This window comes from Bombina bombina, chromosome 7, assembly GCF_027579735.1.
Source record: "Bombina bombina isolate aBomBom1 chromosome 7, aBomBom1.pri, whole genome shotgun sequence".
NCBI lineage: Eukaryota > Metazoa > Chordata > Amphibia > Anura > Bombinatoridae > Bombina > Bombina bombina.
The window spans coordinates 339,137,861-339,165,393 of record NC_069505.1 but is presented as its reverse complement, the minus strand read 5'-3'; the positions used below and the strand labels follow the sequence as shown (position 1 = coordinate 339,165,393).

General features: G+C 38.1%; 1 protein-coding gene across 3 annotated transcripts in view; it reads left to right on the top strand.

Annotated features, from left to right (window-relative positions):
• Positions 1-27,533, top strand: part of PRICKLE2 (prickle planar cell polarity protein 2) — a 372,653-nt gene that overhangs the window by 316,874 nt on the left and 28,246 nt on the right. For all 3 annotated transcript variants that reach the window (XM_053721002.1, XM_053721001.1, XM_053721003.1), the window contains exon 7: positions 20,900-21,748. In XM_053721002.1, the coding sequence (XP_053576977.1) occupies positions 20,900-21,748 (849 nt within the window). The remainder of the gene's footprint in view (positions 1-20,899; positions 21,749-27,533) is intronic.

The window sequence follows — 27,533 nt, the reverse complement described above, 5'->3', positions numbered from 1 at the left end:
CTGTATGCTGTCACATGTAGTCCACTACTACACCATGTATGTTTATTATATTTGTGATAGATAGATAGATAGATAGATAGATAGATGTGTGGTGTTAAATAATTAAAAAAATATATGTCTAAACAATTGGGGACATTATAGTGAATTCTTTGTAAATTGTTATACCTTATTGGAACCCTCATTGAATATGAATTACAATGGAATTTATTACAAGATTATGCCAACATCATTAGTCAGTAAAACAGCCTTAAAGTCTACTGTATATCACAGACATCTATGACATACAGGGTTAAACCCAACCCTGTAACAGTCACAGCCACTCCTTTTTTTATTGCAGGTCATAAACCAAATTGACTTATTATCTACCAGTTCCATAGATCGGCTAATGGGTCATCATAATCCAACATAAACATCCAATCTACCTGATGACTTAACAGATCATCATCATATGCTAGTTTTCTCTGCTGGTACACTCATAGATTATCAATTTCCAGCATACCACATAGCACAACACTTAACAAATAATTAAAGGGACAGTTTACCCAAAAAAACTTTCTCTCCCTTAATTTGCTCGCAATGATCCATTTTACATTCTGGAGTGTATTATTATTATTATCGTTATTTGTAGATCGCCAACAGATTCTGCAGTGCTATAAACATAGGCTGTATACAAATATACATTTATAGGGATCAAATGGGTAGAGGGCCCTGCCAAAAGTCACACTGTTGTAGTCAGCTCTTAAGTAGGTGATCTACAAACAGCCCGGCTCTTAGGCTTACATGCTAAGGGGGTTCAAGAGGATAGCAATGGAGGAGAGGAACTGGTATAAAGAAAGGTTAGTGTAGGTTGTATGTATCCCTAAACAGTAGAGTCTTTAGGGAGCGCTTGAAGATTTCAAAACTAGGGGAGAGTCTTGTGGAGCGAAGCAGAGAGTTCCACAAGATGGGAGCCAGTCTGGAGAAGTCTTGTAAACAGGAATGTGAGGAGGTAACAAGAGAGGAGGAGAGTGTATTAAATTGTTTACAAATAGCTCCTTAGCATTTATATTGGCATTTGAAATAGCTGATTTAGCCTGTAGTATCCCTACCTATAATGAAAGTTTATATATCTAGGTATAGGCTATTGAGAAACTATGAAAACACAGCCAGCAGAAATTACACTCACAGTGGGAGGTGGAAGAGATAAAGCTCTAAAATGTTCATTTTCAATTGTTCTTTCTAAGTATTGTACAAAGATAAGAAAGAGAATTATTTGAGTGATAAGATAATGACATCTGATCTGCCAGCAAGCCAAGCCTATTTTGATGGGCTGTGGTTTCAAAGAGCAAACCCAGCTATTTATTTTGCAAAAAGAAACATAAATGAGCAATTTCTCATACATTTTATACACTGAAGCTGGTATAACAAGTCATGAGGAACACATTCAGGGAAAAACAATTTTATAGTGAACTGTCCCCTTTAATCTACCCTTTTCTTACTCTTCCTAACTCATGAAACTTTACTGACCATGCCTTCTTGTTCCAGTGAGGCGGATAAATCATCAACTCTTACAGATCACCTATTTTCTCTCTGGTCATCTGTTATCAACCTCATCAGGTTTGCCCTGTTTGTGTGCCCATCTTTTACAGTTCCTCAATCAGCATTTATATCACCCTCAGAGATAACTTATGTCTCTGCACTTTTTAATCAGCTCCTACACCCACAGTTTCCATTTCACTTTTAATGTATTATTTACTTCTTACTGATAGTCTACCCTTACCAATACCGCTCAGCATTTCCCAAAGACATTAAAGCTTAGGTTTCTTTATGGAAACCTGTGGGTGGAATTACAGGAGTTGTTGGGAATGCTTTGGGTGGGGACTGGCCAGTCTAGAAACCAGGCCATTTATAAGGCACAACAAGCTGTGGGAAGGACAGCAGTGTAGAGCTCACAAACCATGATGATCACAAAATATGTAGTATTGTTGGACGCTCTGGTGATTCAGTTACCCTTAAAACATTTTCAAAAGCAGAGCAAAAGTTATGAATGGTGCACAGTGCAGTCCTGTCATGTCCAAAAAAGAACATTATGAGTGAAGTGCAATATTGAGCACAATAGTTGCGCTCCACTAAGTAATACTAACGTACGTAAATGTTCACATTGCTGAAAGCTAATCTTTCACGAGAGCGCGATTTCATAGGCTCCAATGGCAGTCTCATTTTCATGCCGGCAGCCACAGCAAACCACCTAGCGCAGCACAGGGGGTACATCGCACAGTGTTGGGCAGCTATGAATAAATATATACACTCACCGGCCACTTTATTAGGTACACCTGTTCAATTGCTTGGTAAGACAAATTGCTAATCAGCCAATCACATGGCAGAAACTCAATGCATTTAGGCATCTAGACGTGGTAAAGACGACTTCATGGTTGTTGGTGCCAGACGGGCTGGTCTGCGTATTTCAAAAACTGCTGATCTACTGGGATTTTCATGCACAACCATCTCTAGGGTTTACAGAGAATGGTCAGAAAAAGAGAAAATATTCAGTAAGCAGCAGTTGTGTGGACGAAAATGCCTTGTTGATGTCAGAGGTCAGAGGAGAATGGGCAGACTGGTTCAAGATGATAGAAAGGCAACAGTAACTAAAATAACTACTTAACAACCAAGGTATGCAGAATACCATCTCTGAACGCACAACATATCAAACCTTGAAGCAGATGGGCTACAGCAGCAGAGGACCACACAGGGTGCCACTCCTGTCAGCTAAGAACAGGAAACTGAGGCTACTATTCGGACAGGCTCACCAAAATTGGACTGGAAAAACGTTGCCTGGTCTTATGAGTCTCGATTTCAGCTGCGACATTCAGATGTTAGGGTGAAAGTTTGGCGTAAACAACATAAAAGCATGGATTCATCCTGTCTTGTATCAACGGTTCAGGCTGGTGGTGGTGGTGGTGTAATGGTGTGGGGAATATTTTCTTGGCACATTTTGGGCCCCTTAGTACCAATTGAGCATTGTTTAAACGCCATGGCCTACCTGAGTTTTGTGATAGTTTTGTGTGTCATGTAGACAAGGTAAAATATAGTTTTTATTCTAATTGTGGTTCACAGTTTGTTGAAGATCTTTTTTTATTTTTTATAAATCATCTTTATTAAGGAGGCAATAACAAACGTACAAAAAGAACATGTAAATTACAATATACCCAGGCAGATACACCTGGGCATATATATATATATATATAATGCATATGCATATCTTGTGTAATACATACAGTATTGAGTCCAAAAGATAGGTGTGATGGGTATTGCTTTGCAACCTCGTCTTTACTTTTTTAGTCCAGCATGTGGAGACTATTATAAGTATTTATGTGTAGTGTGATAGGAGCGCCTAAAGGTGGATTCCTGCTGCTAAAAAAGTTCTTCCCTCAAAGAGAACTAAATGGTGGATAAGAAGAAAAAATGGGGTTTATTTAGCAGCGCTAAAAAAAGCTAGGAAATGATGATACCAATCTAATTTATGTTTTATACAATCTATTTTATTTAAAAATTCTTATAACACATAAAAACAACAGCAAATACTTTTCCTAATTAATAAAGGGACGTCTCCCTTATACAACACTTATAAAAACAGACTAGAACTATATAATCCTAGAATTTCAGGTATAAAGGAATTAATTCTATAGATAACATATGGCAAGCAACAAATTTCTAAGATAAATGGTGAATTAAATATTTAAAAGGCACACATGTATCAATCCTAATAGCTTTACAGTTCTTCAGTAACAAATTCAGTTATAAAGTTACACAGTTACTTTCCTTGGACATATAATTGGCTCAGGTGTGCTGGATAGTTAAAAAGGCAAAAAACAGCCAATATTCTGATTTAGGTGCCAAAGCAATCGTGGTTAATGGAAATGGTTAATTTAACAGATGAATACCTTGATGTCTTTAAAGTTCAGTTTGCGTGTTTTAAAAAACGTAGTGCAAATTAGTGTAGAGGTACCTTAATCTGTCCTGGTTGCAACCGCTGATTATCTTCACTGTGAGGGATTCACAGACTGTTTGTTCCTGGTGCTTCTGATAAGTCACCTGACCTTCTCTTTGATTCAGAGGTCAGGGGTGATGATCCGTTCTGGTGATGTAGTTATTCTTTTTTTTTTGTTTTCCTTTCTTCTTATAGCCCAAATATTGTTTTCATCTGGGTTCCCTCAGACTTCTTAAGGTTTGAAGAAATCTTTGGTCAGTGTTTAGCAGTAACACCGTATTCCCTGAAGTTACCAAAGGTAGATTTTAACTTGCAGGGTCAGGAGAAAAGTTTAAAGTTGCAGGGTCACACAGCTTTGTGACAGTAGTAAATGAAGTTTAGTAGAGTGTAGCAGGTCCCATTCAACGCGTTTCACCCTTCTGGGCTTTATCAAGAAAATCTTGATAAAGCCCAGAAGGGTGAAACGCGTTGAATGGGACCTGCTACACTCTACTAAACTTCATTTACTACTGTCACAAAGCTGTGTGACCCTGCAACTTTAAACTTTTCTCCTGACCCTGCAAGTTAAAATCTACCTTTGGTAACTTCAGGGAATACGGTGTTACTGCTAAACACTGACCAAAGATTTCTTCAAACCTTAAGAAGTCTGAGGGAACCCAGATGAAAACAATATTTGGGCTATAAGAAGAAAGGAAAACAAAAAAAAAAGAATAACTACATCACCAGAACGGATCATCACCCCTGACCTCTGAATCAAAGAGAAGGTCAGGTGACTTATCAGAAGCACCAGGAACAAACAGTCTGTGAATCCCTCACAGTGAAGATAATCAGCGGTTGCAACCAGGACAGATTAAGGTACCTCTACACTAATTTGCACTACGTTTTTTAAAACACGCAAACTGAACTTTAAAGACATCAAGGTATTCATCTGTTAAATTAACCATTTCCATTAACCACGATTGCTTTGGCACCTAAATCAGAATATTGGATGTTTTTTGCCTTTTTAACTATCCAGCACACCTGAGCCAATTATATGTCCAAGGAAAGTAACTGTGTAACTTTATAACTGAATTTGTTACTGAAGAACTGTAAAGCTATTAGGATTGATACATTTGTGCCTTTTAAATATTTAATTCACCATTTATCTTAGAAATTTGTTGCTTGCCATATGTTATCTATAGAATTAATTCCTTTATACCTGAAATTCTAGGATTATATAGTTCTAGTCTGTTTTTATAAGTGTTGTATAAGGGAGACGTCCCTTTATTAATTAGGAAAAGTATTTGCTGTTGTTTTTATGTGTTATAAGAATTTTTAAATAAAATAGATTGTATAAAACATAAATTAGATTGGTATCATCATTTCCTAGCTTTTTTTAGCGAGACTATTATAAGTAATATGTGTGAGACCCAAGATTAGTCCAATAAGCTCAAACAGGATGAGAAGGTCTCTAGGTTTCCACATAGAATACGTTAATTTACAAACATGTGTGAGAACAAGTAACAACAGTATTTATTAACCTAAAATTCTGAGGACCTTAGAGGTCCCCTATATATCTTATAACGTTAACACTCTATGGACCAAAGTGATCCCATCTATAATATAGTAAACCGTACCTTTTATTCCTTTTATTCCTTTTATTAGCTTGCACTTACATACATATTATCATTTGTGACCGACCTTATGGTTTCAAGGACCTTACAAGTCCAATATATAGCCTCTTGTATATTGCTTGGTCAGTATTTTGATTTGTGGTTACATAAGTACTACACTCTGTAATCGATAAGAACCCTAAGGGCCCAAAGGGTCCATAGGAAGCACCACCATAAGTCTGCACTCTAGATTATTCTTACCCGAAGATGTGAGGACCATAACAATGCTCTGCCTAACAGAGCTTAAGGAAGTCATAAGGTTATAATGAGGTCATAAGGTTCTAATAAACTATTGGTTGGGTGAATAGCGATCCGAGGCAACAGAGGAGATATAATAGAGAAGTAGAGGGGAAAGAAAAAAAAAGAAAAATAATTTGTAGTATGGGTGCAAGAATATAGAAGTGTGTAAGTAGGGAAGGGGAAGCAGCCCAATCAGATTTTTGCCAAGATAAGGAAAAACATTGGGATTCCCAACGTACACCAGGGTATTCAGTCCAATGATTTCTGCACTAAGTCGCTCCCCCTCTCCCACTCCCCCCACTCCTCCCAAGTCATCCACACCAACCCGTGAAGTCCCAGTCAGCCTTCTGATTTTATTGAGTATTCCACCATTTTACGGATATACCCAATTATCTCTAGTACCATTCACAATGAGATCGGAGTGGTCCCCAGCCAATTCCTATCTATAGCCAATTTAGTAGCCAACAGTATAATAATGCATAGTATCCTGTCTGGTTGTCTCAATTTCCCAAGCCCTAAATGGGAAAGGGCAATGTCTGGCGTTAATCTCTGTACTAGGTTGAGTTGTCTTAATACCTTAGCTACTTTTATTATTATTTTATTATTATTATTTATTTATAAAGCGCCAACAGATTCTGCAGCACTGTCCATGGGTGCAAAGATAAAAGTACAGTACAATACAATATAAAAGACACCAGACAAAGTTTAACAAACAAATACAGGAGAAATTGAGGGCCCTGTTCCCATGGGAACTTACAATCTAGATGGGTAGGAGAATGAGAAACAGGAGGTGGGGACTGCAAAGGTCAGTATGATGTTAGTGTGGAGTTAGATGAGGGCAGCTATTAGGCAAGTGGAATTCGTTTGTTACTGATTTGGAGATAGGCTTCCCTGAACAAAAAGTTCTTTAGGGAGCGTTTAAAGGAGGAAAGGTTAGGGAAAGTCTGACAGCTTGAGGAAGTGCGTTCCAGATGTTTGGTGCCGCACAAGAGAAGTCATGTAGTCTAGCATGGGAGGAGGTGATGGTAGAAGATGCAAGGAGCAGGTCATTGTTGGATCTTAGGGGGCGGGCTGGAGTATATTTGTTGATGAGTGAGGACAGGTAGGGGGGGCTGCGTTGGTAAGGGCTTTGTAGGTCAGGGTGAGAATTTTGAATTCTGCTGTGAATGGGAAGCCAGTGAATGGACTCGCAGAGAGGTGCAGCATATACAGAGTGTCGGGAGAGGTGGATTAGCCTAGCAGAGGCATTTAGGATGGATTGAAGAGGGGAGAGGCGGGACAGAGGGAGGCCAGTTAGTAGGTTATTACAGTAATCAAGTCGGGAAATTACCAGGGAGTGGATTAGCTGTTTAGTAGTTTCAGCACTCAGAAACGGACGAATTTTGGAGATATTGCGTAGGTGGTTGTGACAGGATGAAGAGAGCAGTTAGATGTGGGGTATGAAGGACAGATTGGAGTCAAGTGTAACTCCTAGGCAGCAGACTTGGGGTGATGGGGAGATAGTGGTGTCACCAACAGTGATTGAAAAGTTAGAAACCGGGGTAGAAATAGAGGGAGGGATTAGAAGGAGCTCAGTCTTGGACATGTTGATTTTTAGGTGGTGAGAGGCCCTCCAAGAAGAAATGCCAGGTAAGCAGACACCGATGTGAGAGAGGACAGAAGGAGAGAGTGCAGGGGTGGATAGGTAGATCGCAGTATCATCAGCATAGAGGTGATAGTTGAAGCCATAGCTACTGATAAGTTTACCCAGTGAGGAAGTATAAATAGAGAAGAGTAGAGAACCCAGAACAGAGCCTTGAGGTACTCCAACAGACAGAGGCAATAGACAGGAGGAGTCGCCAGCAAAGGAGACAGAAAAGGACCTATTAGAGAGATAAGAGTGGATCCAGAAGAGGGCAGTGTCAGAGAGCCCAAGGGAGCTGAGAGTCCATAGGAGAAGGGGATGGTGAACGGTGTCAAAGACAGCAGACAGGTCCCGTAAGATAAATATTGAGTAGTGGCCGTTGTTTTTAGCAGAAAGAAGATCGTTCGTAACCATTGTGAGGGCAGTCTCAGTTGAGTGTTTGGGGCGGAAGCCAGATTGTAAAGGGGTCAAGCAATGAGTTGGAGGACAAGAAGTGGGTTAGGTGATCAAAACTAGTTTTTCCAGTACTTTTGAAGCTAGCGGAAGCAGTGATATGGGCGGTAGTTTGCAGGAGAATTGGGGTCAAGGGAGAGTTTTTTGAGGATGGGGGGGTGACCTTTGCATATTTGAAGGAAGATGGGAATGAACCGGTAGTAAGGGATAGGTTAAATATGTGAGTAAGAGCTGGAGTGAGGGTAGCAGACAGAGTAGGTATTAGATGTGAATGGATAGGGTCAAGTGGGCAGGTAGTGAGGTGTGAGGAAGACAATAGGGAACTCACTTCATTCTCAGTGGTTGGGGGGAAGGTGCTAAGCAGGGGGTTGAGATGGAAGGTTTTATTACTTCGGATGGTAAGTGTTTTCTTGAAAAAGTAGTCTGCCAGGTCTTGATCACTAAAGGCAGATGAAGGGGGTGGTGCAGGTGGATAGAGGAGAGACTTGAAAATGGAGAAGAGACGTTTAGGGTTTGAGGAGTGAGTAGATATATACGAGAAGAGAAGTAGGTTTGCTTAGCTAAGATAAAGGCAGAGGAGTAAGAATAAAGAAAAAACGTATAGTGGAGGAAATCTAGTTCCGAGCGGGATTTCCTCCAGCAGCTTGGGAGCATTTTTGCTGGTGGCATGTTTGCTTAGAGTGCCAGGGTTGGAGCAGACAACATGGGGTTTTGCGTATTTGTAGCAAAAGTGTCAAGTGCAGAAGAGATTGTATTGTTATAGGGGGTTGTAACAAGGTCAGGGCAGGATATCGTGGAAGTGTGGGGGAGGCGTTTTTTAATATGTTTGGGAAGTTGGAGCGGATCCACAGTGTGCAGATTTCTACAGGTGCAGGGGCGAGGAGGAGAAGTAGGTTTAGCCTGCATATTAATATTAAAGGTGAGCAGATGGTGGTCTGAGATGGGAAATGGGCGACAGGTGAGAGAGCAGAGGAAGGAGAATACCAGATCAATAGAGTGTCCGTTGCGGTGAATAGGGAATACTTGAGCCTATACTTTCTTTAACTTACTACAGTTCCACCAAATATGAATGTGGGACTCCTTCTGCACGCATCCTCTCCAGCATGTGGCTGGTTTCTGTGGAAAGATTTTATTTAGTTTGACCGGGACCCTGTGCCAGCGCAATAGCAGCTTAATGAAAAGCTCATATAGAGTTACACAGTGTATTGCAGTCTTTGTGTCTTGGATAGCTTTCTGCCATTCTATCTCAGTGTGAGCCTGCCCCAATACTTTTTCCCATTCAATGACATGGTAAGATTTCGTAAAACCCTCAGAGTCTAACAAAATACAGCAATGCAATGTTAAAGGGACATAATACTCATATTCTAAATCACTTGAAATTGATGCAGTATAACTGTAAAAAGCTGACAGGAAAATATCACTTGAGCATCTCTGTGTAAAAAAAGAAGATATTTTAACTCACAATCTCTTCAGCTCAGCAGAGTAAGTTCTGTGTAAAAAGTTATACTCAGCTGCTGCCCAGCTGCAGGTAAAAAATTCTTTTTAAAAAAATGAAGAAATGAACTGCAGCCAATCAGCATCAACAGTGCTGAGGTCATGAACTCTTTTACTGTGATCTCATGAGATTTGACTTAACTCTCATGAGATTTCATAGTAAACTTCCTTAAACTGAATAGGGAAATAACATGAGAGTGCACAAGGCTCAATCTCTTAGCTGTCCCGGGACAGACATACTGATTTGCTGCTTAGAAGTCCTTTACAATGGGATGTGGCTACTGAGGAACTTTTGAGGTAAAATATCTTTCTTTTTTACATAGAAATGTTCAGGTGATATTTTCTAGTCAGCTTTTTACAGCTAGCTGCATCACTTTCAAGTGATTTAGCATATGACTATTATGTCCCTTTAAGGCTTTAAAAAAAGGTTTGCCAGCAATCCATCGCCTTTCCCAATGTGTCATGTCTCTTATATTCTCTTTCGGGAACTCCCATGCCAAAATCATGGATAATAATCTGAGATATTCAAAATGGTATTTATTGGGGATATCAGACTGTTGTATATCTTTTGACTTACAATATTTGCCACTGTCAATATGTTGGTAAAACTACACGACAAGTAAGAACAAGAATTAATGAACATATTAGAGACGTTAAAAATTACAAGGATTCCACTGTAGCAAGCCATTTAAACAGTTTCCATTTAACAAATATAGCAAGTTTGTCATTGCAAGTTATAGATGTTGCTGGCACTCCACCTAGAGGAGGTAATACATTTCTTCTTAAAAAAAAATAACTTTATTGGATCCTTAAGTTACGTACACGCTCCCCTCTAGGTATGAATTGGGAATGTGACATCAATTATTTTATTGGTAATTAATATATGCTAGATATTTGGTATTATGTGCTATATTGATTTAATCAATACCAAAAAAGAGTCTTCAAAAGTGGTTCTCTAGAATGTTTGATAAGTAAAAAAATAAAAATTAAAGGTAGAATTATGGTAAATATTATGGTAAAAATTTTGATGATTATTATAACCCTTTCTTCCAGAACAGCTTATTCTACTGTAGTAGTATTGTGCTTAAACTTCCTTTAGCCATGATTACTAGAATTGTCATCTACATTAAATCATTTGTATAGTTGTTTTATTGCCTTTCTTGATAATGTATTACTAAGTAACAATTATTCTGTCTCTATGTTGGGGAGCTACGTTTTTAAACTTAAGTTTTTTTTATATGGCACTGAAGCTGTTAACTTGTTTCTATTTCTGCCTATAACAGAAGTGGGTAAAGACATAGAGACCAGTTTAACAAAGGTCTTGCGGACCTGATCCGACAGTGCGGATCAGGTCCACAAGACCTTGCTCTCCGTATTTAGCATTGCACCAGCAGCTCACAACAGCTGCTGGTGCAACGCCGTCCCCTGCAGACTCGCCGCAGGGGGGTGTCAATCAACCCGATCGTACTCGATCGGGTTGAATTGCGGCGATTCCTGTCCACCTGCTCAGAGCAGGCGGACAGGCTTATGAAGCAGTGGTCTTTAGACTTGTGTTTCTGGCAAGTCTGAAGACTCACCAGAAACACGGCCCTTCAAGCTCCTTTCGGAGCTTGATATATAGGTCTCATAGACACTAGCCTATGAGTAAGCGCCACAAGGGGACGCGAAACACGTCAGTCTGTCTCCATAAACGGACAAATTTGCCCCTTTACAGGCGCACGTTGATAGCACCTCACTTAATCTAGCCCTATATCGTTTTAAAGATATTTTGAAAGAGTAAGATGTTTTGGGCTGCTCCCAGGTTGTGACCCACCAAAGATCAAAACACTGATGATTCCTGTTTGAACACTTTTCTGTCTGTAAATGTGTATTATGACTTTGTGGAAAGTCTCTATTAGGGTGATTAGAGGAACCAGACATGGACTCCCTGCCCAATGTTCCTAGTGGGATATGGCTGCACCTCACTTATGAAGCCCACAGAAGGCCAAAACAATAGTCTGGGGTTGCCATGTTCCTCATTTAAAGGAGAATTGCCTGCTATTTCAGGGCTAGAGCCATCAAAGAACAAACTACCAAACCTTTGTTCATTACCGGTTAAGCTTTTCTCTTTCTGTAAATATGAATATGTCAAGGGCGGACTGAGATCAACCAGGGCCCCTGGGCAATAATTAGGGAAAAGCCCCCACCTTGCCACTATGCCCCTCCCTCAACCCACCACCTGCCTGTCTCACCCCACCAAGGCTTCTAAACTATAGGGACAGGGCCCCCAATATCAAAGTCAAGGACCCCATTCTCCAGGTCCCCTACAACCACAAACCCTCCCCACAGGACCCTCCATCGCCCCCAGAGCAACAGACATCCAATCTAGGCAAAGGGCCACCCACGTCATGGCTAGGGCACCCACTCTGCCCACCCTTAACAACTTAGTTAAAGTGAAGGTCCATTTTGATGAATTAGTGCCCGGTTTTTAATAAACATTTTAAAAACAAGGGCACTTTAATTCAGCAAAATTGACATTTCACTGTTTTCTTCAAAAACTTACCTTTTAATCCTGGCAGCCGCTCCAGCACTTCCTCCGCCCGTTGCATGCTGTCTTCGCAGGTCCAAAATGACGAATCCGGCTTCCTCCAATCACAGCGTTGCATCAGGCCAAGATTCCCCCGGGGCCGGAAGCTGTGATTGGAGGAAGCCTGATTCGTCATTTCTGACGTCTGCAGAGGCTTCCGACGGCTGGGGAATCGCTGGAGCGGCATTCAGGATTAAAAGGTAAGATTTTGAAGAAAACAGAGAAATGTCAATTTTGATGAATTAAAGTGCCCTTGTTTTTAATAGGTTTATTAAAAACCGGGCACTAATTCATCAAAATGGACCTTCACTTTAATGCTATCGTAGCTGTCCCACACTAAAAATACTGCCTGCTGCTGCCCGCTCCCTCACAGTCACAACCGCTAGAGTAGCTCAACTGTGACCACTGCGCTAACCCATTTAACAAACTGTGACTGTGAGCATAGTGTGTCCATGGAATATGTTATGCTTATAATAGCTCTACAGGTTCTTAAAACGACATCACCAATAGAGAGGTTTTAAAATGTCCACTATTTCTGTGTCAAGCTGCTCTACAAATATTTGTGAACAACGTTTGCAATGTCTGCAGGCTACCATTTAACTTTAAGCAGCAGCTGACAAACTGTGACATTTATAAAGTTCTGTGTCAGACTAAATAGTCTGCAGGTGACATATGTTTACTTATAAGTCTTATTCTGCAAATGAACATCAACATTTTCTGTTACTTAAATTTGACATTGTTATACGGAACAATTAAAGCTGACCTTTTTGACTTTGGAAATAGTTTAACGGTATAAATTGTGCTAAAAGTACAAACAAGACTGACACAGAATTTGACAAAAGTCAAATCGAAGAGAAAGAACGAACGTACACGCTGTCAAACCACAGTGCATATGTATCTTAAAGGGACAGTCAACTCAAAAACATTTTATTGTTTAAAAAGTTAGATAATCCTTTTATCACCCATTCCCCAGTTTTGTATAACCAACACGGTTATATTAATATACTTTTTACCTCTGTGATTACCTTGTATCTAAGCCTCCTTTGACAACCCCTGATCACATGACTTTATTATCTATTGACTTGCATTTTAGCTGTGTTGTGCACAACCCACGGGCGTGAGCACAATGTTGTCTATATGGCCCACATGACCTATCAGTCTCCTGTTGTGAAAAGCAAATAAAAAAGCATGTGATTAAGAGGCTGTCTATAGTGGCTTAGAAACAGGCCGACATTTGTCGGTTTGAATGTTATAAAGTATAATAATATAAACAATGTTGGTTGTGCAAAGCTGGGGAATAGGAAGTAAAGTGTTGGCAGTCCCTTTAAGCCACTTGCAAAACAGTAGGCTGCTGACTAAGGCAGTTTACCCAAGCCCAATAGGACAAATCTCTCACACACACTGGCATATAAATAGTTAATAAAAAAAAGATAAGGGGTAGCGCAAAGCAACTTGAATAAGATATCACTCTTCTCCTGTGGAAGTAAATGTCTATAAAAAAAACCCAGTTCATATAAAGTGCTAAAGACATAGAAAACCCTTATGGGCGCCTACTTATTCCAAATTGCCTCAATCCTATGCAAGTGCAAGAGGGTGAACCCTGTGGATCATACACCTTCCTGAGCTTATTTGCCTTGTGTCGTATGGTAGTCTTCCTTAAAGGGACAGTGTAGTCAAAATTAAACGTTCATGATTCAGATAAAGCATGCCATTTTAAACAACTTTGCAATTTACTTTTATCAAATTTTCTTTGTACTCTTGGTATTCTTTGTTGAAAGCTAAACCTAGGTAAGCTCATATGCTAATTTCTAAGCCCTTGAAGGCCGCCTCATCTCAGTGCATTTTGGCAGTTTTTCACAGCTAGAGGGCGTTAGTTCATGTGTGTCATATAGATTACATTGTGCTCACAAACGTGGAGTTACCTAGGAGTCAGCATTGATTGGCTAAAATGCAAGTTTGTCAAAAGAACTTAAGGGGCAGTCTGCAGAGGCTTAAATACAAGGTAATCACAGAGGTAAAAAGTGTATTATTATAACTGTTTGTTATGCAAAACTGGGGAATGGTTAATAAAGGGATTATCTATCTTTTAAACAATAAAAATTCTTGAGTAGACTATCCCTTTAAATGACTAGTAGGGATGAGGAAAATAAGGCAAAGATAGTGTAATACCATTTGAAAAGAAAAAAAACCAAAACTTTAATATCAAGTTATACGCTCACACAGATTACTCTCAAACAGTATGAGCTATGTGTGAACACTCAAAACAGTTTAAGCGTATCAGCCAGAGAGTTCCCTGGTGATTGTGGTATAAATCCTTGGCTACCCAGCAATACCGCAAGGAATAGTAAAATGCAAGTCTCTGCTTTAACAAAGCAATCCTCACGCGTTTCAAAAGGTTGTTCGTCAGACAAAGTGTTCCTTGCTGTATTTCTGGGTAGCCAAAGATTAATAACTAGGGAAAACAATCTGACATTTTTTGAGACTATAGCAAGCAGCATTTACTTTAGATATAGCTTCCCCTTTTGTCTTGTGGTTTAGAGAGAGAACAAAAATCTTCTTCCATTTTGATTTATTGTGTTTAAATAGAATAATTTACATTGTGTTTTATATATTGTCTTCTGGCTTACTGGTTTTTATACATCACTTATAGTGCACTCGGCTTTCTTTTCTCCATTTGGATTTATATAAAATCTGTGCGTGTATTTTTAATCAATGTTCCTCTAAAGCTATAGGAGTTGTCTTTATCATCCACTGATCTTTTATCCTAAAGGCAAGTTGTCCACTTTGTGTTAGTTTCAAGATCAAAACAAACGGCTTTAAAGGGATATAAAACAGGTTGAGATCTGTGCATATCCTAAAAGGGCTAATTAATTTAAAATAGTTTGCATAAAAAAAATTGTTTAAAAATTGCTGGCAAGTATTTTAAAATAATTTTGAAAAAATAAGCAGAATGAATTACATAGCTTACTATGAGTTCACAGCTTCTAGGCCTGCTCCATCAGATAATCCCTATTCACTTCTGCATTTTACCCAAACAACAATAGATATAGATACAGCCATAAAAGGAATTGTGACGGGGGAGTTAGAGCTTTACAATTTATAAACTAAAAAGAAAGGGTTAATGGTGAGGCACTGCAGTATAAATTTGCAGGCAAAATAATGTACATATTATTATAGTTTGTCTCTATCCCAACTTGTTTTATGTCCCTTTAAAGGGACAGTCAACTCCAGAATTTTTATTGTTTAAAAAGATAGATAATCCCTTTATTACACAATCCCCAGTTTTACACAGAAAACATGGTTATATTAATACACTTTTTACCTGTGTGATTACCTTGTATCTAAGCCTCTTCTGACAGCCCTCTGATAACATAGCTATTTATTATCTATTGACTTGTAGTTTAGCCAATTAGTGCTGTGTCCTGCACAACTCCACAGGAGACAGCACAATGTTATCTATATGGCCCACATGAACTAGCAGTCTCCTGATTAAAAAGATAATAAAAAGCATGTGATAAGAGGCTGTCTGCAGTGGCTTAGAAATAGGAAGACATTTAGAGGTTTAAATGTTATAAAGTATATTAATATAACAATCATCAAACACAGTAGAATAGGATAATCAAGAAATTCATAATACACAGACAAATGCACATGCAAAACCACCTAGGGCCTGATGATCTAAAAGTCTCTAGGCTGGTGAGATTAATAAACAATGCTTGCTAGTATTTTTATTTCCCTGGTGGAATGATCTAAAGTCATATGGGAAGAATATACATAAATTACAAAATTGCACAAAATAACTCGTATTTTACAGATCTTACAAAATGAATAATTGAACCATTGAAACAAAAATACTCAGAAAAAAATTGCATTGCTAGGGTTAATAAAAAATTGCAACAAAATTTCTTTACCAAATATCGTATTTTATCAAAAGCATAAAATTTGTATGTAAATTACTAAGGAATAAATTGTATTAAATATACACAGTGTAAATTGTAATTTAAGTACACTGGATGTGCAAAAAATCGCTTAGAAATTTGTACTTATAAGTACAAAATACAAAGGGGGCGATTTATCAAGGTGAGGCAGACAGGGGCGCATATACTCGCCTATTTTGCGCTCGTGTGCAAAGCTACCCCCTACCCGTGCACAACCAATCACAAGCGGACAGGAGCTGTCGGAGATTGAAATTTGCCACCTAAGAGGTGGGGAAAGGGTAGAGAAGCAGCAAATAAATAAAAGAAAAATGCTGGCTACTTGCAACAATGAAGCAAACGGTTACAAAGCACAAGATGGAGGGGCTCAGCTGTTCTTACGCGTTTCACGCCCGTAGGCGCTTACTCATAGAACCTATGGTTTGCTGTTTTATGGATTAATAAAAGACTCACTTCATTGTTGCAAGTAGCCGGCATTTTTCTTTTATTTCTATGCCTGCGGTTGTCCACCGCTATTTGCTCTGCCTGGCTCCACTCCTCCCCTCACCGTGGCGTGCTTCCGGACCTTCACCTGCATGTAAGATTTCTGGAGCGGCACTATCGCTTTCTCTCTTCTATGGGTAGAGAAGCAGCAGTTTTGTTAAATACGGCGTGCAGGTTCTCTTGTGAGAACCTGCAGTCATAGGCAGGCGAAAGCCTACCGTAGAGGTTGATAATTTGACACCAAATTATAATTGTTGTTTTTTCCTAAAATGGGCGTATAGGAAAATGTCTCTCTAATCTTAGCGTAATTCTTTAAAAATGTTTGCACTGCAGATCTCGGTTTCTTTTCACAAACTAAAAGCGACAAGCTTCTCCAAAAACACTCAAAATACTTATAACCCTAATAGACAAACGCATGCATATGAAAATATAGGCTATTGTAAGATGCTATGTGCAGAAAGCAGCGTAATGTGATTTATATTGGCTGCTGGTTTTAAAGTGCACTCCTTGCTTACTGCTAACTTTGCTCCACAGTTTAATTTTGACTTTAGTGTTTCTTTTTTTTTTGTTACATGTAATAACATATTTTATTATGTTTAAAGAGTGTTTTATGTGTGACATTTAATGTATCTGTTAATGATACTAAGGAAAGTAAATGTGATAATAGAAATACATTGAATAGTCTCTTCAGGCCACTGTACATATAAAGAACACATATATAAATAAAGGCATTGTTATGGAAACATTTTATAAGTGTTTGTGAATCTATTTTGATATAATCGTTAAAGGGACAGTCAACACCAGAATTTTTGTTGTTTAAAAAGAAAGATAATCTCTTTATTACGCATTCCCCAGTTTTGCATAACCAACACAGTTATAATAATACACGTTTTACCTCGGTAATTACCTTGTATCTAAGCCCCTGCAAACTGCCCCCTTATTTCAGTTCTTTTGACAGACTAGCATTTTAGCCAATCAGTGCTCACTCCTAGGTCACTTCACGTGCCTGAGCTCAATGTTATCTATATGAAACACATGAACTAATAGCCTCTAGTGGTCAAAATGCATTCAGATTAGAGGCAGTCTTCAAGGTCTAAGAAATTAGCATATGAACCTCCTAGGTTTAGCTTTCAACTAAGAATATGAAGTGAACAAAGCAAAATTGGTGATAAAAGTAAATTGGGAAGTTGTTTAAAATTACATGCCCTATTTAAATCATGAAAGTTTTTTTTGGACTTGACTGTCCCTTTAAACATCACTAGCAGCTTGATTTCTTGCATTTTACTGAATATTTCTACTAATAATTATGGCTGTTGTTTTTTTTATATTGAACAATGGCAACCTTAAAGGGACACACTGCTGGGCAATACTACATTTGCATGGTTACTGCTTACCACGTTATTGTATTTACTTCTGTGCCTGAATCATTCTTCAAAGTCATTTTTCTATATTAGCACCTTAAAGTGATGGTAAATACAAGTGTTTAACAAACACTAGGATTTACCATCACTAAAAATAAAGTGGACTTTAAGTGATGAAAAAAGTAAAAAAAAAAACACACCCTTTCTGTGCCGTTGCACAGTGCTAAACTCAGCAGCTCCGGCCACCCATGACACATCAATCTTTTACCAATGAGGTGCCGATTGCATCTCTAAACCAATAGCCGTGCATGCATACAGAAACCTGTCAGTTGACACGCATGGCTATTGGTTCAGAGGTGCAATCGGCACCTCATTGGTAAAAGATTGATGTGTCGTGGGTGGCCGGAGCTGCTGAGTTTAGCGCTGTGCAACGGCACAGAAAGGGTGAGTTTAGCATCCTTTTTTACACGTTTGATCACTTAAAAGTCCCCTTTATTTTTAATGATGGTAAATCCTAGCGTTTGTTATACACTTGGATTTACCATCACTTTAAAGGGGCCAAATATTGAAGCTCCACCTCTTTATGTCGAGCACTTCCATCTTGGAGAACAGAATTCTCACAAGTGGACAGTTTTATCATTTGCTTGGGGTTAGCATGCATGATATGGGGTGTGATAGCACCATTACTTAGCTATGAATGCACACTACTTTTGGTCACACAGTATGAGAATACTTAAGCTCCAAGATGGTGTCGCCCACTGTCAAGAGGCGGAGCTTCAGAATTTGTCACCTTTAGAGCTGCAGTCACAGAAGGAAACACAATAGCATAGCAAAGTCAAATTCATTCTGTTATCGTTGTCCTTTTAAAGGACCACTAAACCCAAATTGTAAACTACATGATTTTGAACCTTCATATCAGAATAATTTTACAATGAAAACTGCAGCTTCATTTTATCAGATGAGTATATTGTTTTATGTTTATTTATATTACTGATTTCTCTGTCCCCCAGAACAAAATAATCCTTGCTAGCCAATCACAAACTAATATTCAGATATAGCACAAACTCTGTTTTCACATGTGCAGTTGAGAGAGACTGGGGAAGTCTGCTCTTATTTCTTCCGCACTGATTAAACGTTGTTACTATTTCAAAGAATGATTCGCCTATCATGATTGTTGATTCAAAACTGATAATCCACATTTTACAAACATGTGACTGCTGAGAATCTTAAAATAAATTGCCTAAAAGTATTAACCCAAACCTCCCTGGGAGAAAGTAAAACAAGCACAATGTTTAGATGTATTTTACAGTAAAAGGCAGCATAATAAATAATGAATACATATTGCAATAATTAAACATTTTATGCTTTCTTTAAATGTCAAGTTTAATGGTCATTTAAAGTGAAGGTAAACTTTGATGAATGAAAGCCCGTTTTGTAAAAATACTATTAAAAACAGGGGCACTTTCATTCATCAAAGTTTACAAAGTAGCCGTTTTGATTAAAAACTTACCTCTCTTCTTTGCACAGCCAGAGCAGCTTCCCCCACACGGAGATCCTCTCTTCACACGTCATCAATGACTAATCCAGCTTCCTCCAATCACGGCTTTCCCCCCAGGGTAGTCATTGCCTGAGGCCATGCCGTGATTGGAGGAAGCTGGATTAGTAATTGATGACGTGTGAAGAGAGGATCTCCGGGTGGGGGAAGCTGCTCTGGCTGTGAGAAGAACAAAGGTAAGTTTTTAATCAAAATGGCTGCTTTGTAAACTTTGATGAATGAAAGTACCCCTGGTTTTAATAGTATTTTTTTTTTTTTTTTAAACGGGCTTTCATTCATCAAAGTTTACCTTCACTTTAAAGTGATGCTATCTTGTAATTTAGATAAGGTACAACAATATGGGTATAGTGAATAGATTCAGAAGCTAATCTGTTTCAGAACCATAGATCATGTGAGCTTCTCATGCAGATCTTTTCATAGGGAAATCAGATTTTTACAAAGATACATAAAACACTCAGAGTGTTTGGCATTTCCTGTACTTACAGCAACACTATAAACACCTTTTAATCTGGTACTGTTCCCAGTAAACATCAATGCCTTAGATTTCAAAATTGTCACCTCCAGTCATTTTAACAGTGTCCTTCATTGTTTACTTTTCCTTAAAGGGACAGTCAACACCAGAATTTTTGTTGTTTTAAAAGATAGTTAATCCCTTTATTACCCATTCCCCAGTTTTGCATAACCAACACGGTTATATAAATATACTTTTTACCTCTGTGATTAACTTGTATCTAAGCATCTTATGACAGCCCCCTGATCACATGACATTTTATTTATTATCGATTGACTTTCCTATTAGCCAATTAGTGCAGTGTCTGCCACAATCCACGGGCGTGCTCACACTGTTATCTATAGGGTTTACCTGAACTAGCTCCCCCTGCTGTGAAAAGCAAATACAAAAACATGTGATTAGAGGCGGCCTTCAAGGGCTTAGAAATTATCATATGAGCCTTCCTAGGTCTAACTTTCAACTAATAATACTAAAAGAACAAAGCAAAATTGGTGATAAAAGTAAATTGGAAAGTTGTTTAAAATTACATGCCCTATTTGAAACATGAAAGTTTTTTTTGGACTTGACTGTCCCTTTAAGAAAAACTCTGCAATCTGTGTTTTTTTTTTGGAAGTATCTTTTACATTGTTTCCTGTTTTTTTTTTTAGTGGGTTGTTTAAACATACGTTTTATCTGTAATGATATTTAGATACCCTTTTAGCTATATATATATATATTGAAGGGATATTATACTTAGAATGTTATTCCACATACATCTTTTTAGTTAAAGGGACAGTCAACCACAAAATTGTTCTTGTTTAATATGATAGATAACAACTTTATTACCCATTTCCCAGCTTTTTTAATTTTGACTTTTACTGTCCCTTTAAATGGAAATGATGATGATAATATGCAGAGCTTTACAGTTGCGTATGCACATCATATTATTATGTTGCTAACTGGTCTTCCTGTTGTAAATAACTCTTTACATGTACTGTAGAATGCTTGTTTCTCTGAATACATTTCATTTTCTTTACCCGTTTCTTATTTATGATTTCTCCCTTTTTTATCTCCCACAGGTATAGACCAGGGTCAGATGACATATGATGGTCAGCACTGGCATGCAACCGAAGGCTGCTTCTGTTGTGCGCATTGTAAGAAATCTCTACTTGGACGTCCGTTTTTGCCCAAACAGGGACAAATATTTTGCTCTAGAGCATGCAGTTCTGGAGATGACCCAACAGGGTCAGACTCCTCAGATTCTGCTTTTCAGAACGCCAGAGCAAAAGAAACCCGACGTAGTGCAAAGATTGGCAAGAATAAAGCAAAGATGGAAGACAACAGTATGAATCATGGTCCAATGAATGTGGCATCTAATAGACTTTCTGCAGATGTTGATCCTCTCTCTTTGCAGATGGATTTGCTAAGTGTATCAAGTCAAAACCCAAGTCTCAACAGAGAACAGTTGTGGAGAAGCAGAGATGAACTTTACCATTATGGTAATAAAATGGAGAGGAGTCAGTCACAAAGTCCTTTACAACTTCTCAGTCAGTGTAACATAAGAACGTCTTACAATGCTGGCCAAGGAGCCGGTGCTCAGCAAGATATGTGGGCAAAACATTACAACAACCAGAAAAGAAGTTTGTCCATGATGGGTCACAGTGAAAGTTTCTCCCAAGATAGCCGGGATGAGTATTACCAAGGCAGGTTAAGACAGCAAGAAAGTTTTAGTGATGTTTCCAACCACAGTTTTAATGAAGCACGCTCAAGCCTGAGAGTTCCAAAATTTGAGGATGCAAAAGGCATGAATTCTCAACAGTGCCGAACAAGGCATCCAATTAATGCACTTAAATTTACGGATAAATTGACGCCTACAGAACAAACTCCTAGAGGATCAATGGAGTCTCTAGCACTCTCCAATGCAACAGGTAAAATAAAAATAAGCCATATATAGAATACTTCTACTAATATTATGGGGGAGGGAATCGGATGTTCTTAACATTTTCCTTGAGGTGTGACATTCACTACAATTTACTAGATGGTTACATTGACTTTACTCATAGTCATAATGGTACCCTGATTGTTTAGGCTTTAATCCAAGAGCATTTTCAATATTCAAAGTATATGATACATTTAAACCAAAAGTAGAAAGTGATAACAATATAGTATTAGAAAAGAAAGTCCCAATCACTACAGTTTCTTCACACCTTAAAGGGATACTAAAAACACATTTTTTTTTTCTTTCATGATTCAGATAGAGCATGCGATTTTAAGCAACTTTCTAATTTACTCCTATTATCAATTTTTCTTCGTTCTCTTGCTATCTTTATTTAAAAAGCAGGAATGTAAAGCTTAGGAGTCGACCCATTTTTTGGTTCAGAACCTGGGTTTTACGCTTGCTTTATTGGTGGCTACATAATCAAGCGCTATCCAGGGTGCTGAACCTAAAATAGGCCGTCAACTAAGCTTTACATTCCTGCTTTTTAACTAAAGATTTCAAGAGAACAAATAAAATTTGATAATAAGAGAAAATTAGAAAGTTGCTTGAAATTGCATGCTCTATCTGAATCATGAAAGAAAAATGTAACATTAGTAAATATACATTGACTGCACTCAGTGTTGATAGACTATCTCTTTGCTTCTCATTAAAGGAACTGCTTTAGTTCAGGGTGGATTTTACGCCAACAAAAGAAAACCTGAATGCAATAAAATCCATGAGAGTATTAGACCTGTGTGTAAAAGAGGCAGCTGTCTATGGAGTAGTCACTCATTTTGGTGTCTATTTCTGTTAGCTTTGTAGTCCTTACTCATTATATAAAAGGGGAATAAGTCATAAGTGCCTATCAGTTACAATTGTAATCATATTTGCACCATACATGCATTAGTTAGTTTCTATAATATCACTTTTTCTCTTCTATCCTCTAAGCTCTATATATTTAGTTAATTGAGACTTTCTTTGTATTTTTTTATTTTGTAAACCATGTAACATTTTAGTAGTCCAACTTTGAACAGATTTCAGTTTATTTATTCATGCCTCTCAACTTTTGTAGCTCGGTATTAGGGACTCAAAAGGATTGAGGGAGACATTGGCATTTTGTGGGTGGGGCTGTGCCTAGAGGGGGCTGGGTCACTTGTATATGGGGCTGTATAATGGTATATCTGGTCAGCCAGTAGGCATGTCTGGGGGGTTTATATGTGTGTCTGGGAGGTCTATGGGCAGGACTAAGGGAAATTCTGCAAATCGGAACGTATGGCTGTCTCAGAGGAACAGAACTCAGAATTAGGGACTGGCCCTACTCAAATAGGAATGGTTGGAATAGGGATAGTTAGAAGGTCTGTTTATATCCTCTTGGAGACATGGCCTGCAGAACTGCACAATACTCAAGATGAGGCATCTGTAAAGTAGCATAAGAACCTTACAATTAATGTAAAAATGACCTCCAGAACTGCACACAATACTCAAGATAAGTCCTAACAAGTGATCTGTAAAGTATCATAAGAACCTTAGAATTAATGTAAAAAAAATAGCCAAACTCCACCATTTGCCTTATTCGGGAGAGCCAATCTGGGCGTGAGTCTGCAGACAACAAGGGTAGCTAAAGTAATAATGCATTGTGTTGCAATTGTTATAATTCAAAGCTAATAAGGGATAGAGATGTAGTGGGGTTAACCTTGAGAAATCTGCAGGGTGCATTTCAAGTTCTGACACTTAGAAAATCCAAAATTTTCAGAGCTAACTTAAATGAAAGAGGGGCAAAATAAATTATGAAAATACACTGCAAAAATGTAAGTCCTAACTTCCAACTATGACTATGTTACAAGCTTGATTACCACCTTGAGGTGCTGTTTGGCACAGGGGGTAATTTGTTACAGTGCAGTCACTGTTGGCAGCCCCTATGTGCAGTGAATGCCAGTGACCAAACGTGCATGTGCCAGATGGTAACAGACACACCCTTTTCTAATATGTAATGAAATGGTTTATTTTTAATATATGCAGTTAGATTTTTTTATGTTGTTGTCTGTTTGTGAGAGTAATCTGTGTTTCGTGTTACTATATAAATCTGCTGTTTGTTTTTTTTTAACAACTATATTTGAAATGCAAAAAGTTGAGTACGTTTAAAGGGACATGAAACCAACATCTTTTCCTTTCATGATTCAGATAGAACACTCAGTTTTATACAACTTTCCAATTTACTTCCATTATCTTATTTGCTTAAAGGGCCATTATACACTCATTTTTTCTTTGCATAAATGTTTTGTATATGATCTATTTATAAAGCCCATAAAGTTTGTTTTTTTTAAAAATTTATAATTTTGCTTATTTTTAAATATCATTGCTCTGATTTTCAGACTCCTAACCAAGCCCCAAAGTTTTATTTGAATACCGTCAGCTACCTTCTCCAGCTTGCTCCTGTTTGTGTAAAGGGTCTTTTCATATGCAAAAGAAGGGGGAGGGGGGAGTGTCTTATTTCCCACTTGCAGTGGGCTTTCCAACTGCCTTTTCAATAGAGCTAAACTGAAAGCTTCTAAGTACGTTTTTAAACAGTTTTATACTGGATTTTTATATCAGTATCTGTGCATCTTATTCTTTATAGTAGTGTCTATTACATGCAGTTATATGAAAATGAGTGTATACTGTCCCTTTAAAGAACCAGTCAACACTGTAGATTTGCATAATCAGCAAATGTAAGATAACAAGACAATTCAATAGCACTTAGTCTGATCTTCAAATGAGTATATAAAATGAGATTTTTATTTCTGACAATTTTAAAACTTATGTCTTTTTCCACTCCCCCTGTACCATGTGACAGCCATCAGCCAATCACAAATGCATCCACCTACCATGTGACAGCTATCAGCCATTCACAAATGCATACACACTTATTCTTGCACATGCTCAGTAAGAGCTGGTGACTCAAAAAGTTTAAATATAAAATACTGTGCACATTTTGTTAATGAAAGTAAATTGGAAAGTTGTTTAAAATTGCATACTCTATCTGAATAATTAAACTTTAATTTTGAGTGTCCCTTTAATTTTGTTAGTATCTTTTGTTGAAAAGCAGGCTCAAGAACAGCAATGCACTTCTGGGAGCTAGCTGCTGATTGGTAACTGTACATGTATGTCTCTTTTTCTTTAGCTCACTTGATGTGTTCAGCTAGCTCCCAATAGTGCATTGCTGCTTCTTCAACAAAAGATACCAAGAGAATGAAGCAAATGTGACAATAGAAGTAAATTGGAAAGTTGTTTAAAATGGTATTCTCTATCTCAATTATAAAAGAAAAGAAAAAAGTGTCATGTCCCTTTAAGATATATTTGCCTTTCCCATATAGCAACCTGAGAACATTTCTTTGTTTTTGACAATAATTTATATATTTTAATATGTTAAATTAACATTTTCAACTTGCACAACCCTTTGTCCTAATATGACTTGATCATAAATCTTTTCATAGGCAAGGCTAAAAGTGATCTTGTAGAGAAAGAATTGTCTTGTGTAAAAGCTGTACATCTGTTCTATGCAGTCAGACAAAAGGTTTAAGGTCATTCTGCTAAAAGCCATGCCAAAGTATGTCTCAGTTCTTGGGGATATTTGCTTTTCTTTCTTTCATTTAGCAATCAAGCTTGTTTAGAGTACTGAGTGCACAAGCTGTTGCTCATGGAAAATGAATCCATCACTTTAGATTTCATGGAGGGAAGTGAGTTCTTGTAATGACAATCTACAGTGTGTTTTCTCAAATGTAACCGGCAGCGCTGAATTAATATTCCTTGCACTCTGTAGCATATGATTTTCTTAGGTACAGCCATTGTTCTCTGCTTCTGCCCACAGCCTTATCTATTAATTCAGAAAAAGCTGAACATTCCAAGTGGAATGTTGGGAGGGGGGGGTCTCAATAGCCTTAGTTACGGAGTGGACAGACTTTTCCTACTCCACACCACTAATGTTATTTTGTCAGAGCTGAATGGCAGTGGTGTATAATGGCCTAGGCAAACAAGGCACTTGCCTAGGGAGGCAGATATTTGGGGAGGCATCGCTTTTTGAGTCCCACTACAAATACACACACTGCACTACACATGCACACTGCCCTACACACACTCACACCATAAACAAAATATAGTGGCTCTACACGCTGAACCGGACCTAAAACAGTGGAGCAGAAAAAGGCACGCTCAGGGTAGGATCGGAAAAACACCTTGCAATAGAGGTAATACAAGATCGTCAAGTGTAATATTCCCCAAAGGGGAGAAAGGTGAGCTGAGATTGCACAAACTACAATCAAGGTAAATTTAAAAGAGATAGCTGTAATGGAGTTCAATTGATAACCTAGCGAGGTAGACGTTCTCAAAGAGTTCGGCCATAATCCCTTGGGGTGTCACGTACTCTTAACTGCAGCATATATTGTTGTTGATGAACTTACACTATTGAAAGAAGTAACTACTGCACATAGTCAAGTTTCACAGATTCCATGAGCGATAAGTCCCCCTCATAATCTGCTAAGTCATGGACGTTTTACAAGTGCCCCAAATATATTAAAGTGACTTTATATTTATTGCTGGATTCATGGAATTGGATATAGCTGTTGGATTCAGTTTTGGATACAGCTGTAAATCATTTTGAAACAAATAAGGAACTGTTTTTCAAACAATAGAACTGTCATAATGTTTCAGATTTCAAGATACTATTAGCTGTAAAGTGAGCCCACGTTCGATAATTAATTATTTTATATATATATTCCTTTAGGTTCTGTTGGCAGTAATCTAATCATATGTGCACTGTTTAAATCTATTTTTCTGTGTATGATAGGTTTTCTGGAGTAAAAATACTTATTACATTTTGTGATCACAGTTATTTGGGAATTAACAGGGTAAACCACTTTTCTGATGAATTACTAGTTAGTGAGATATAACCACAAACTCTGGTGCCGGATACAGGGATCTTACTATGAGCCTTAGAGCCCATAGTTTTTTATACTTTTTGCAACAATATATATATATATATGTGTATATATATATATATATATATAATTAGGCATTTTTTAATTGCCTTGCTGTGTTTGTAGCTACCACACTTTCTCTAAAATAGTGCATCCACAAATTACTTTAGAACAGGGGTTTTCAAAGTCGTAGGCAGTGGGCCTACTCTCTAACAAAATTTACAAGACATTGCCTACCCCCATAATAGATGTTAATTTTTTTTCTTTAAAGACATTTGTAATATTTATTCTTAGTTTACATTTGGGGGATTTACCTCTGACCCAGGGTTCACACACAGCTCTCAAGAGCTGATTCTGCTCAACCAAAAGAGCTTCACTCACGTTTCAATTTGCACTTTGTTACTCCTGTGTTAAATACAAGACAACAAATACAATGCGGTCTCTGAGCGATTTTGACCTCAGCTCCTTTCTTCCACCTACATCCTGTCATTTGCCTTATTACACCTTATTACATTGTCGTCCCACTGTGTTTTACCAAATCAGCTGCTACTTGTGGTTTCCATAGGATTAGTTCAAAGTGTCAGTGTTCCTGTGCACCACCTTACATTCTCCCCCTGGGGAGGCCCACCTCACACTTTGGAAACCAGTGCTCTAGAACCTACGTCCTCTAGTTTATAACTTTGGACTCAAATTCTTCCAAGTCTTTTTTTCATATCCAAACTGCTTTGCTCCTGAGTTTTTTTTTTAATTTGTTGATTCCCCAATCTCCAGTGTAGATTTATC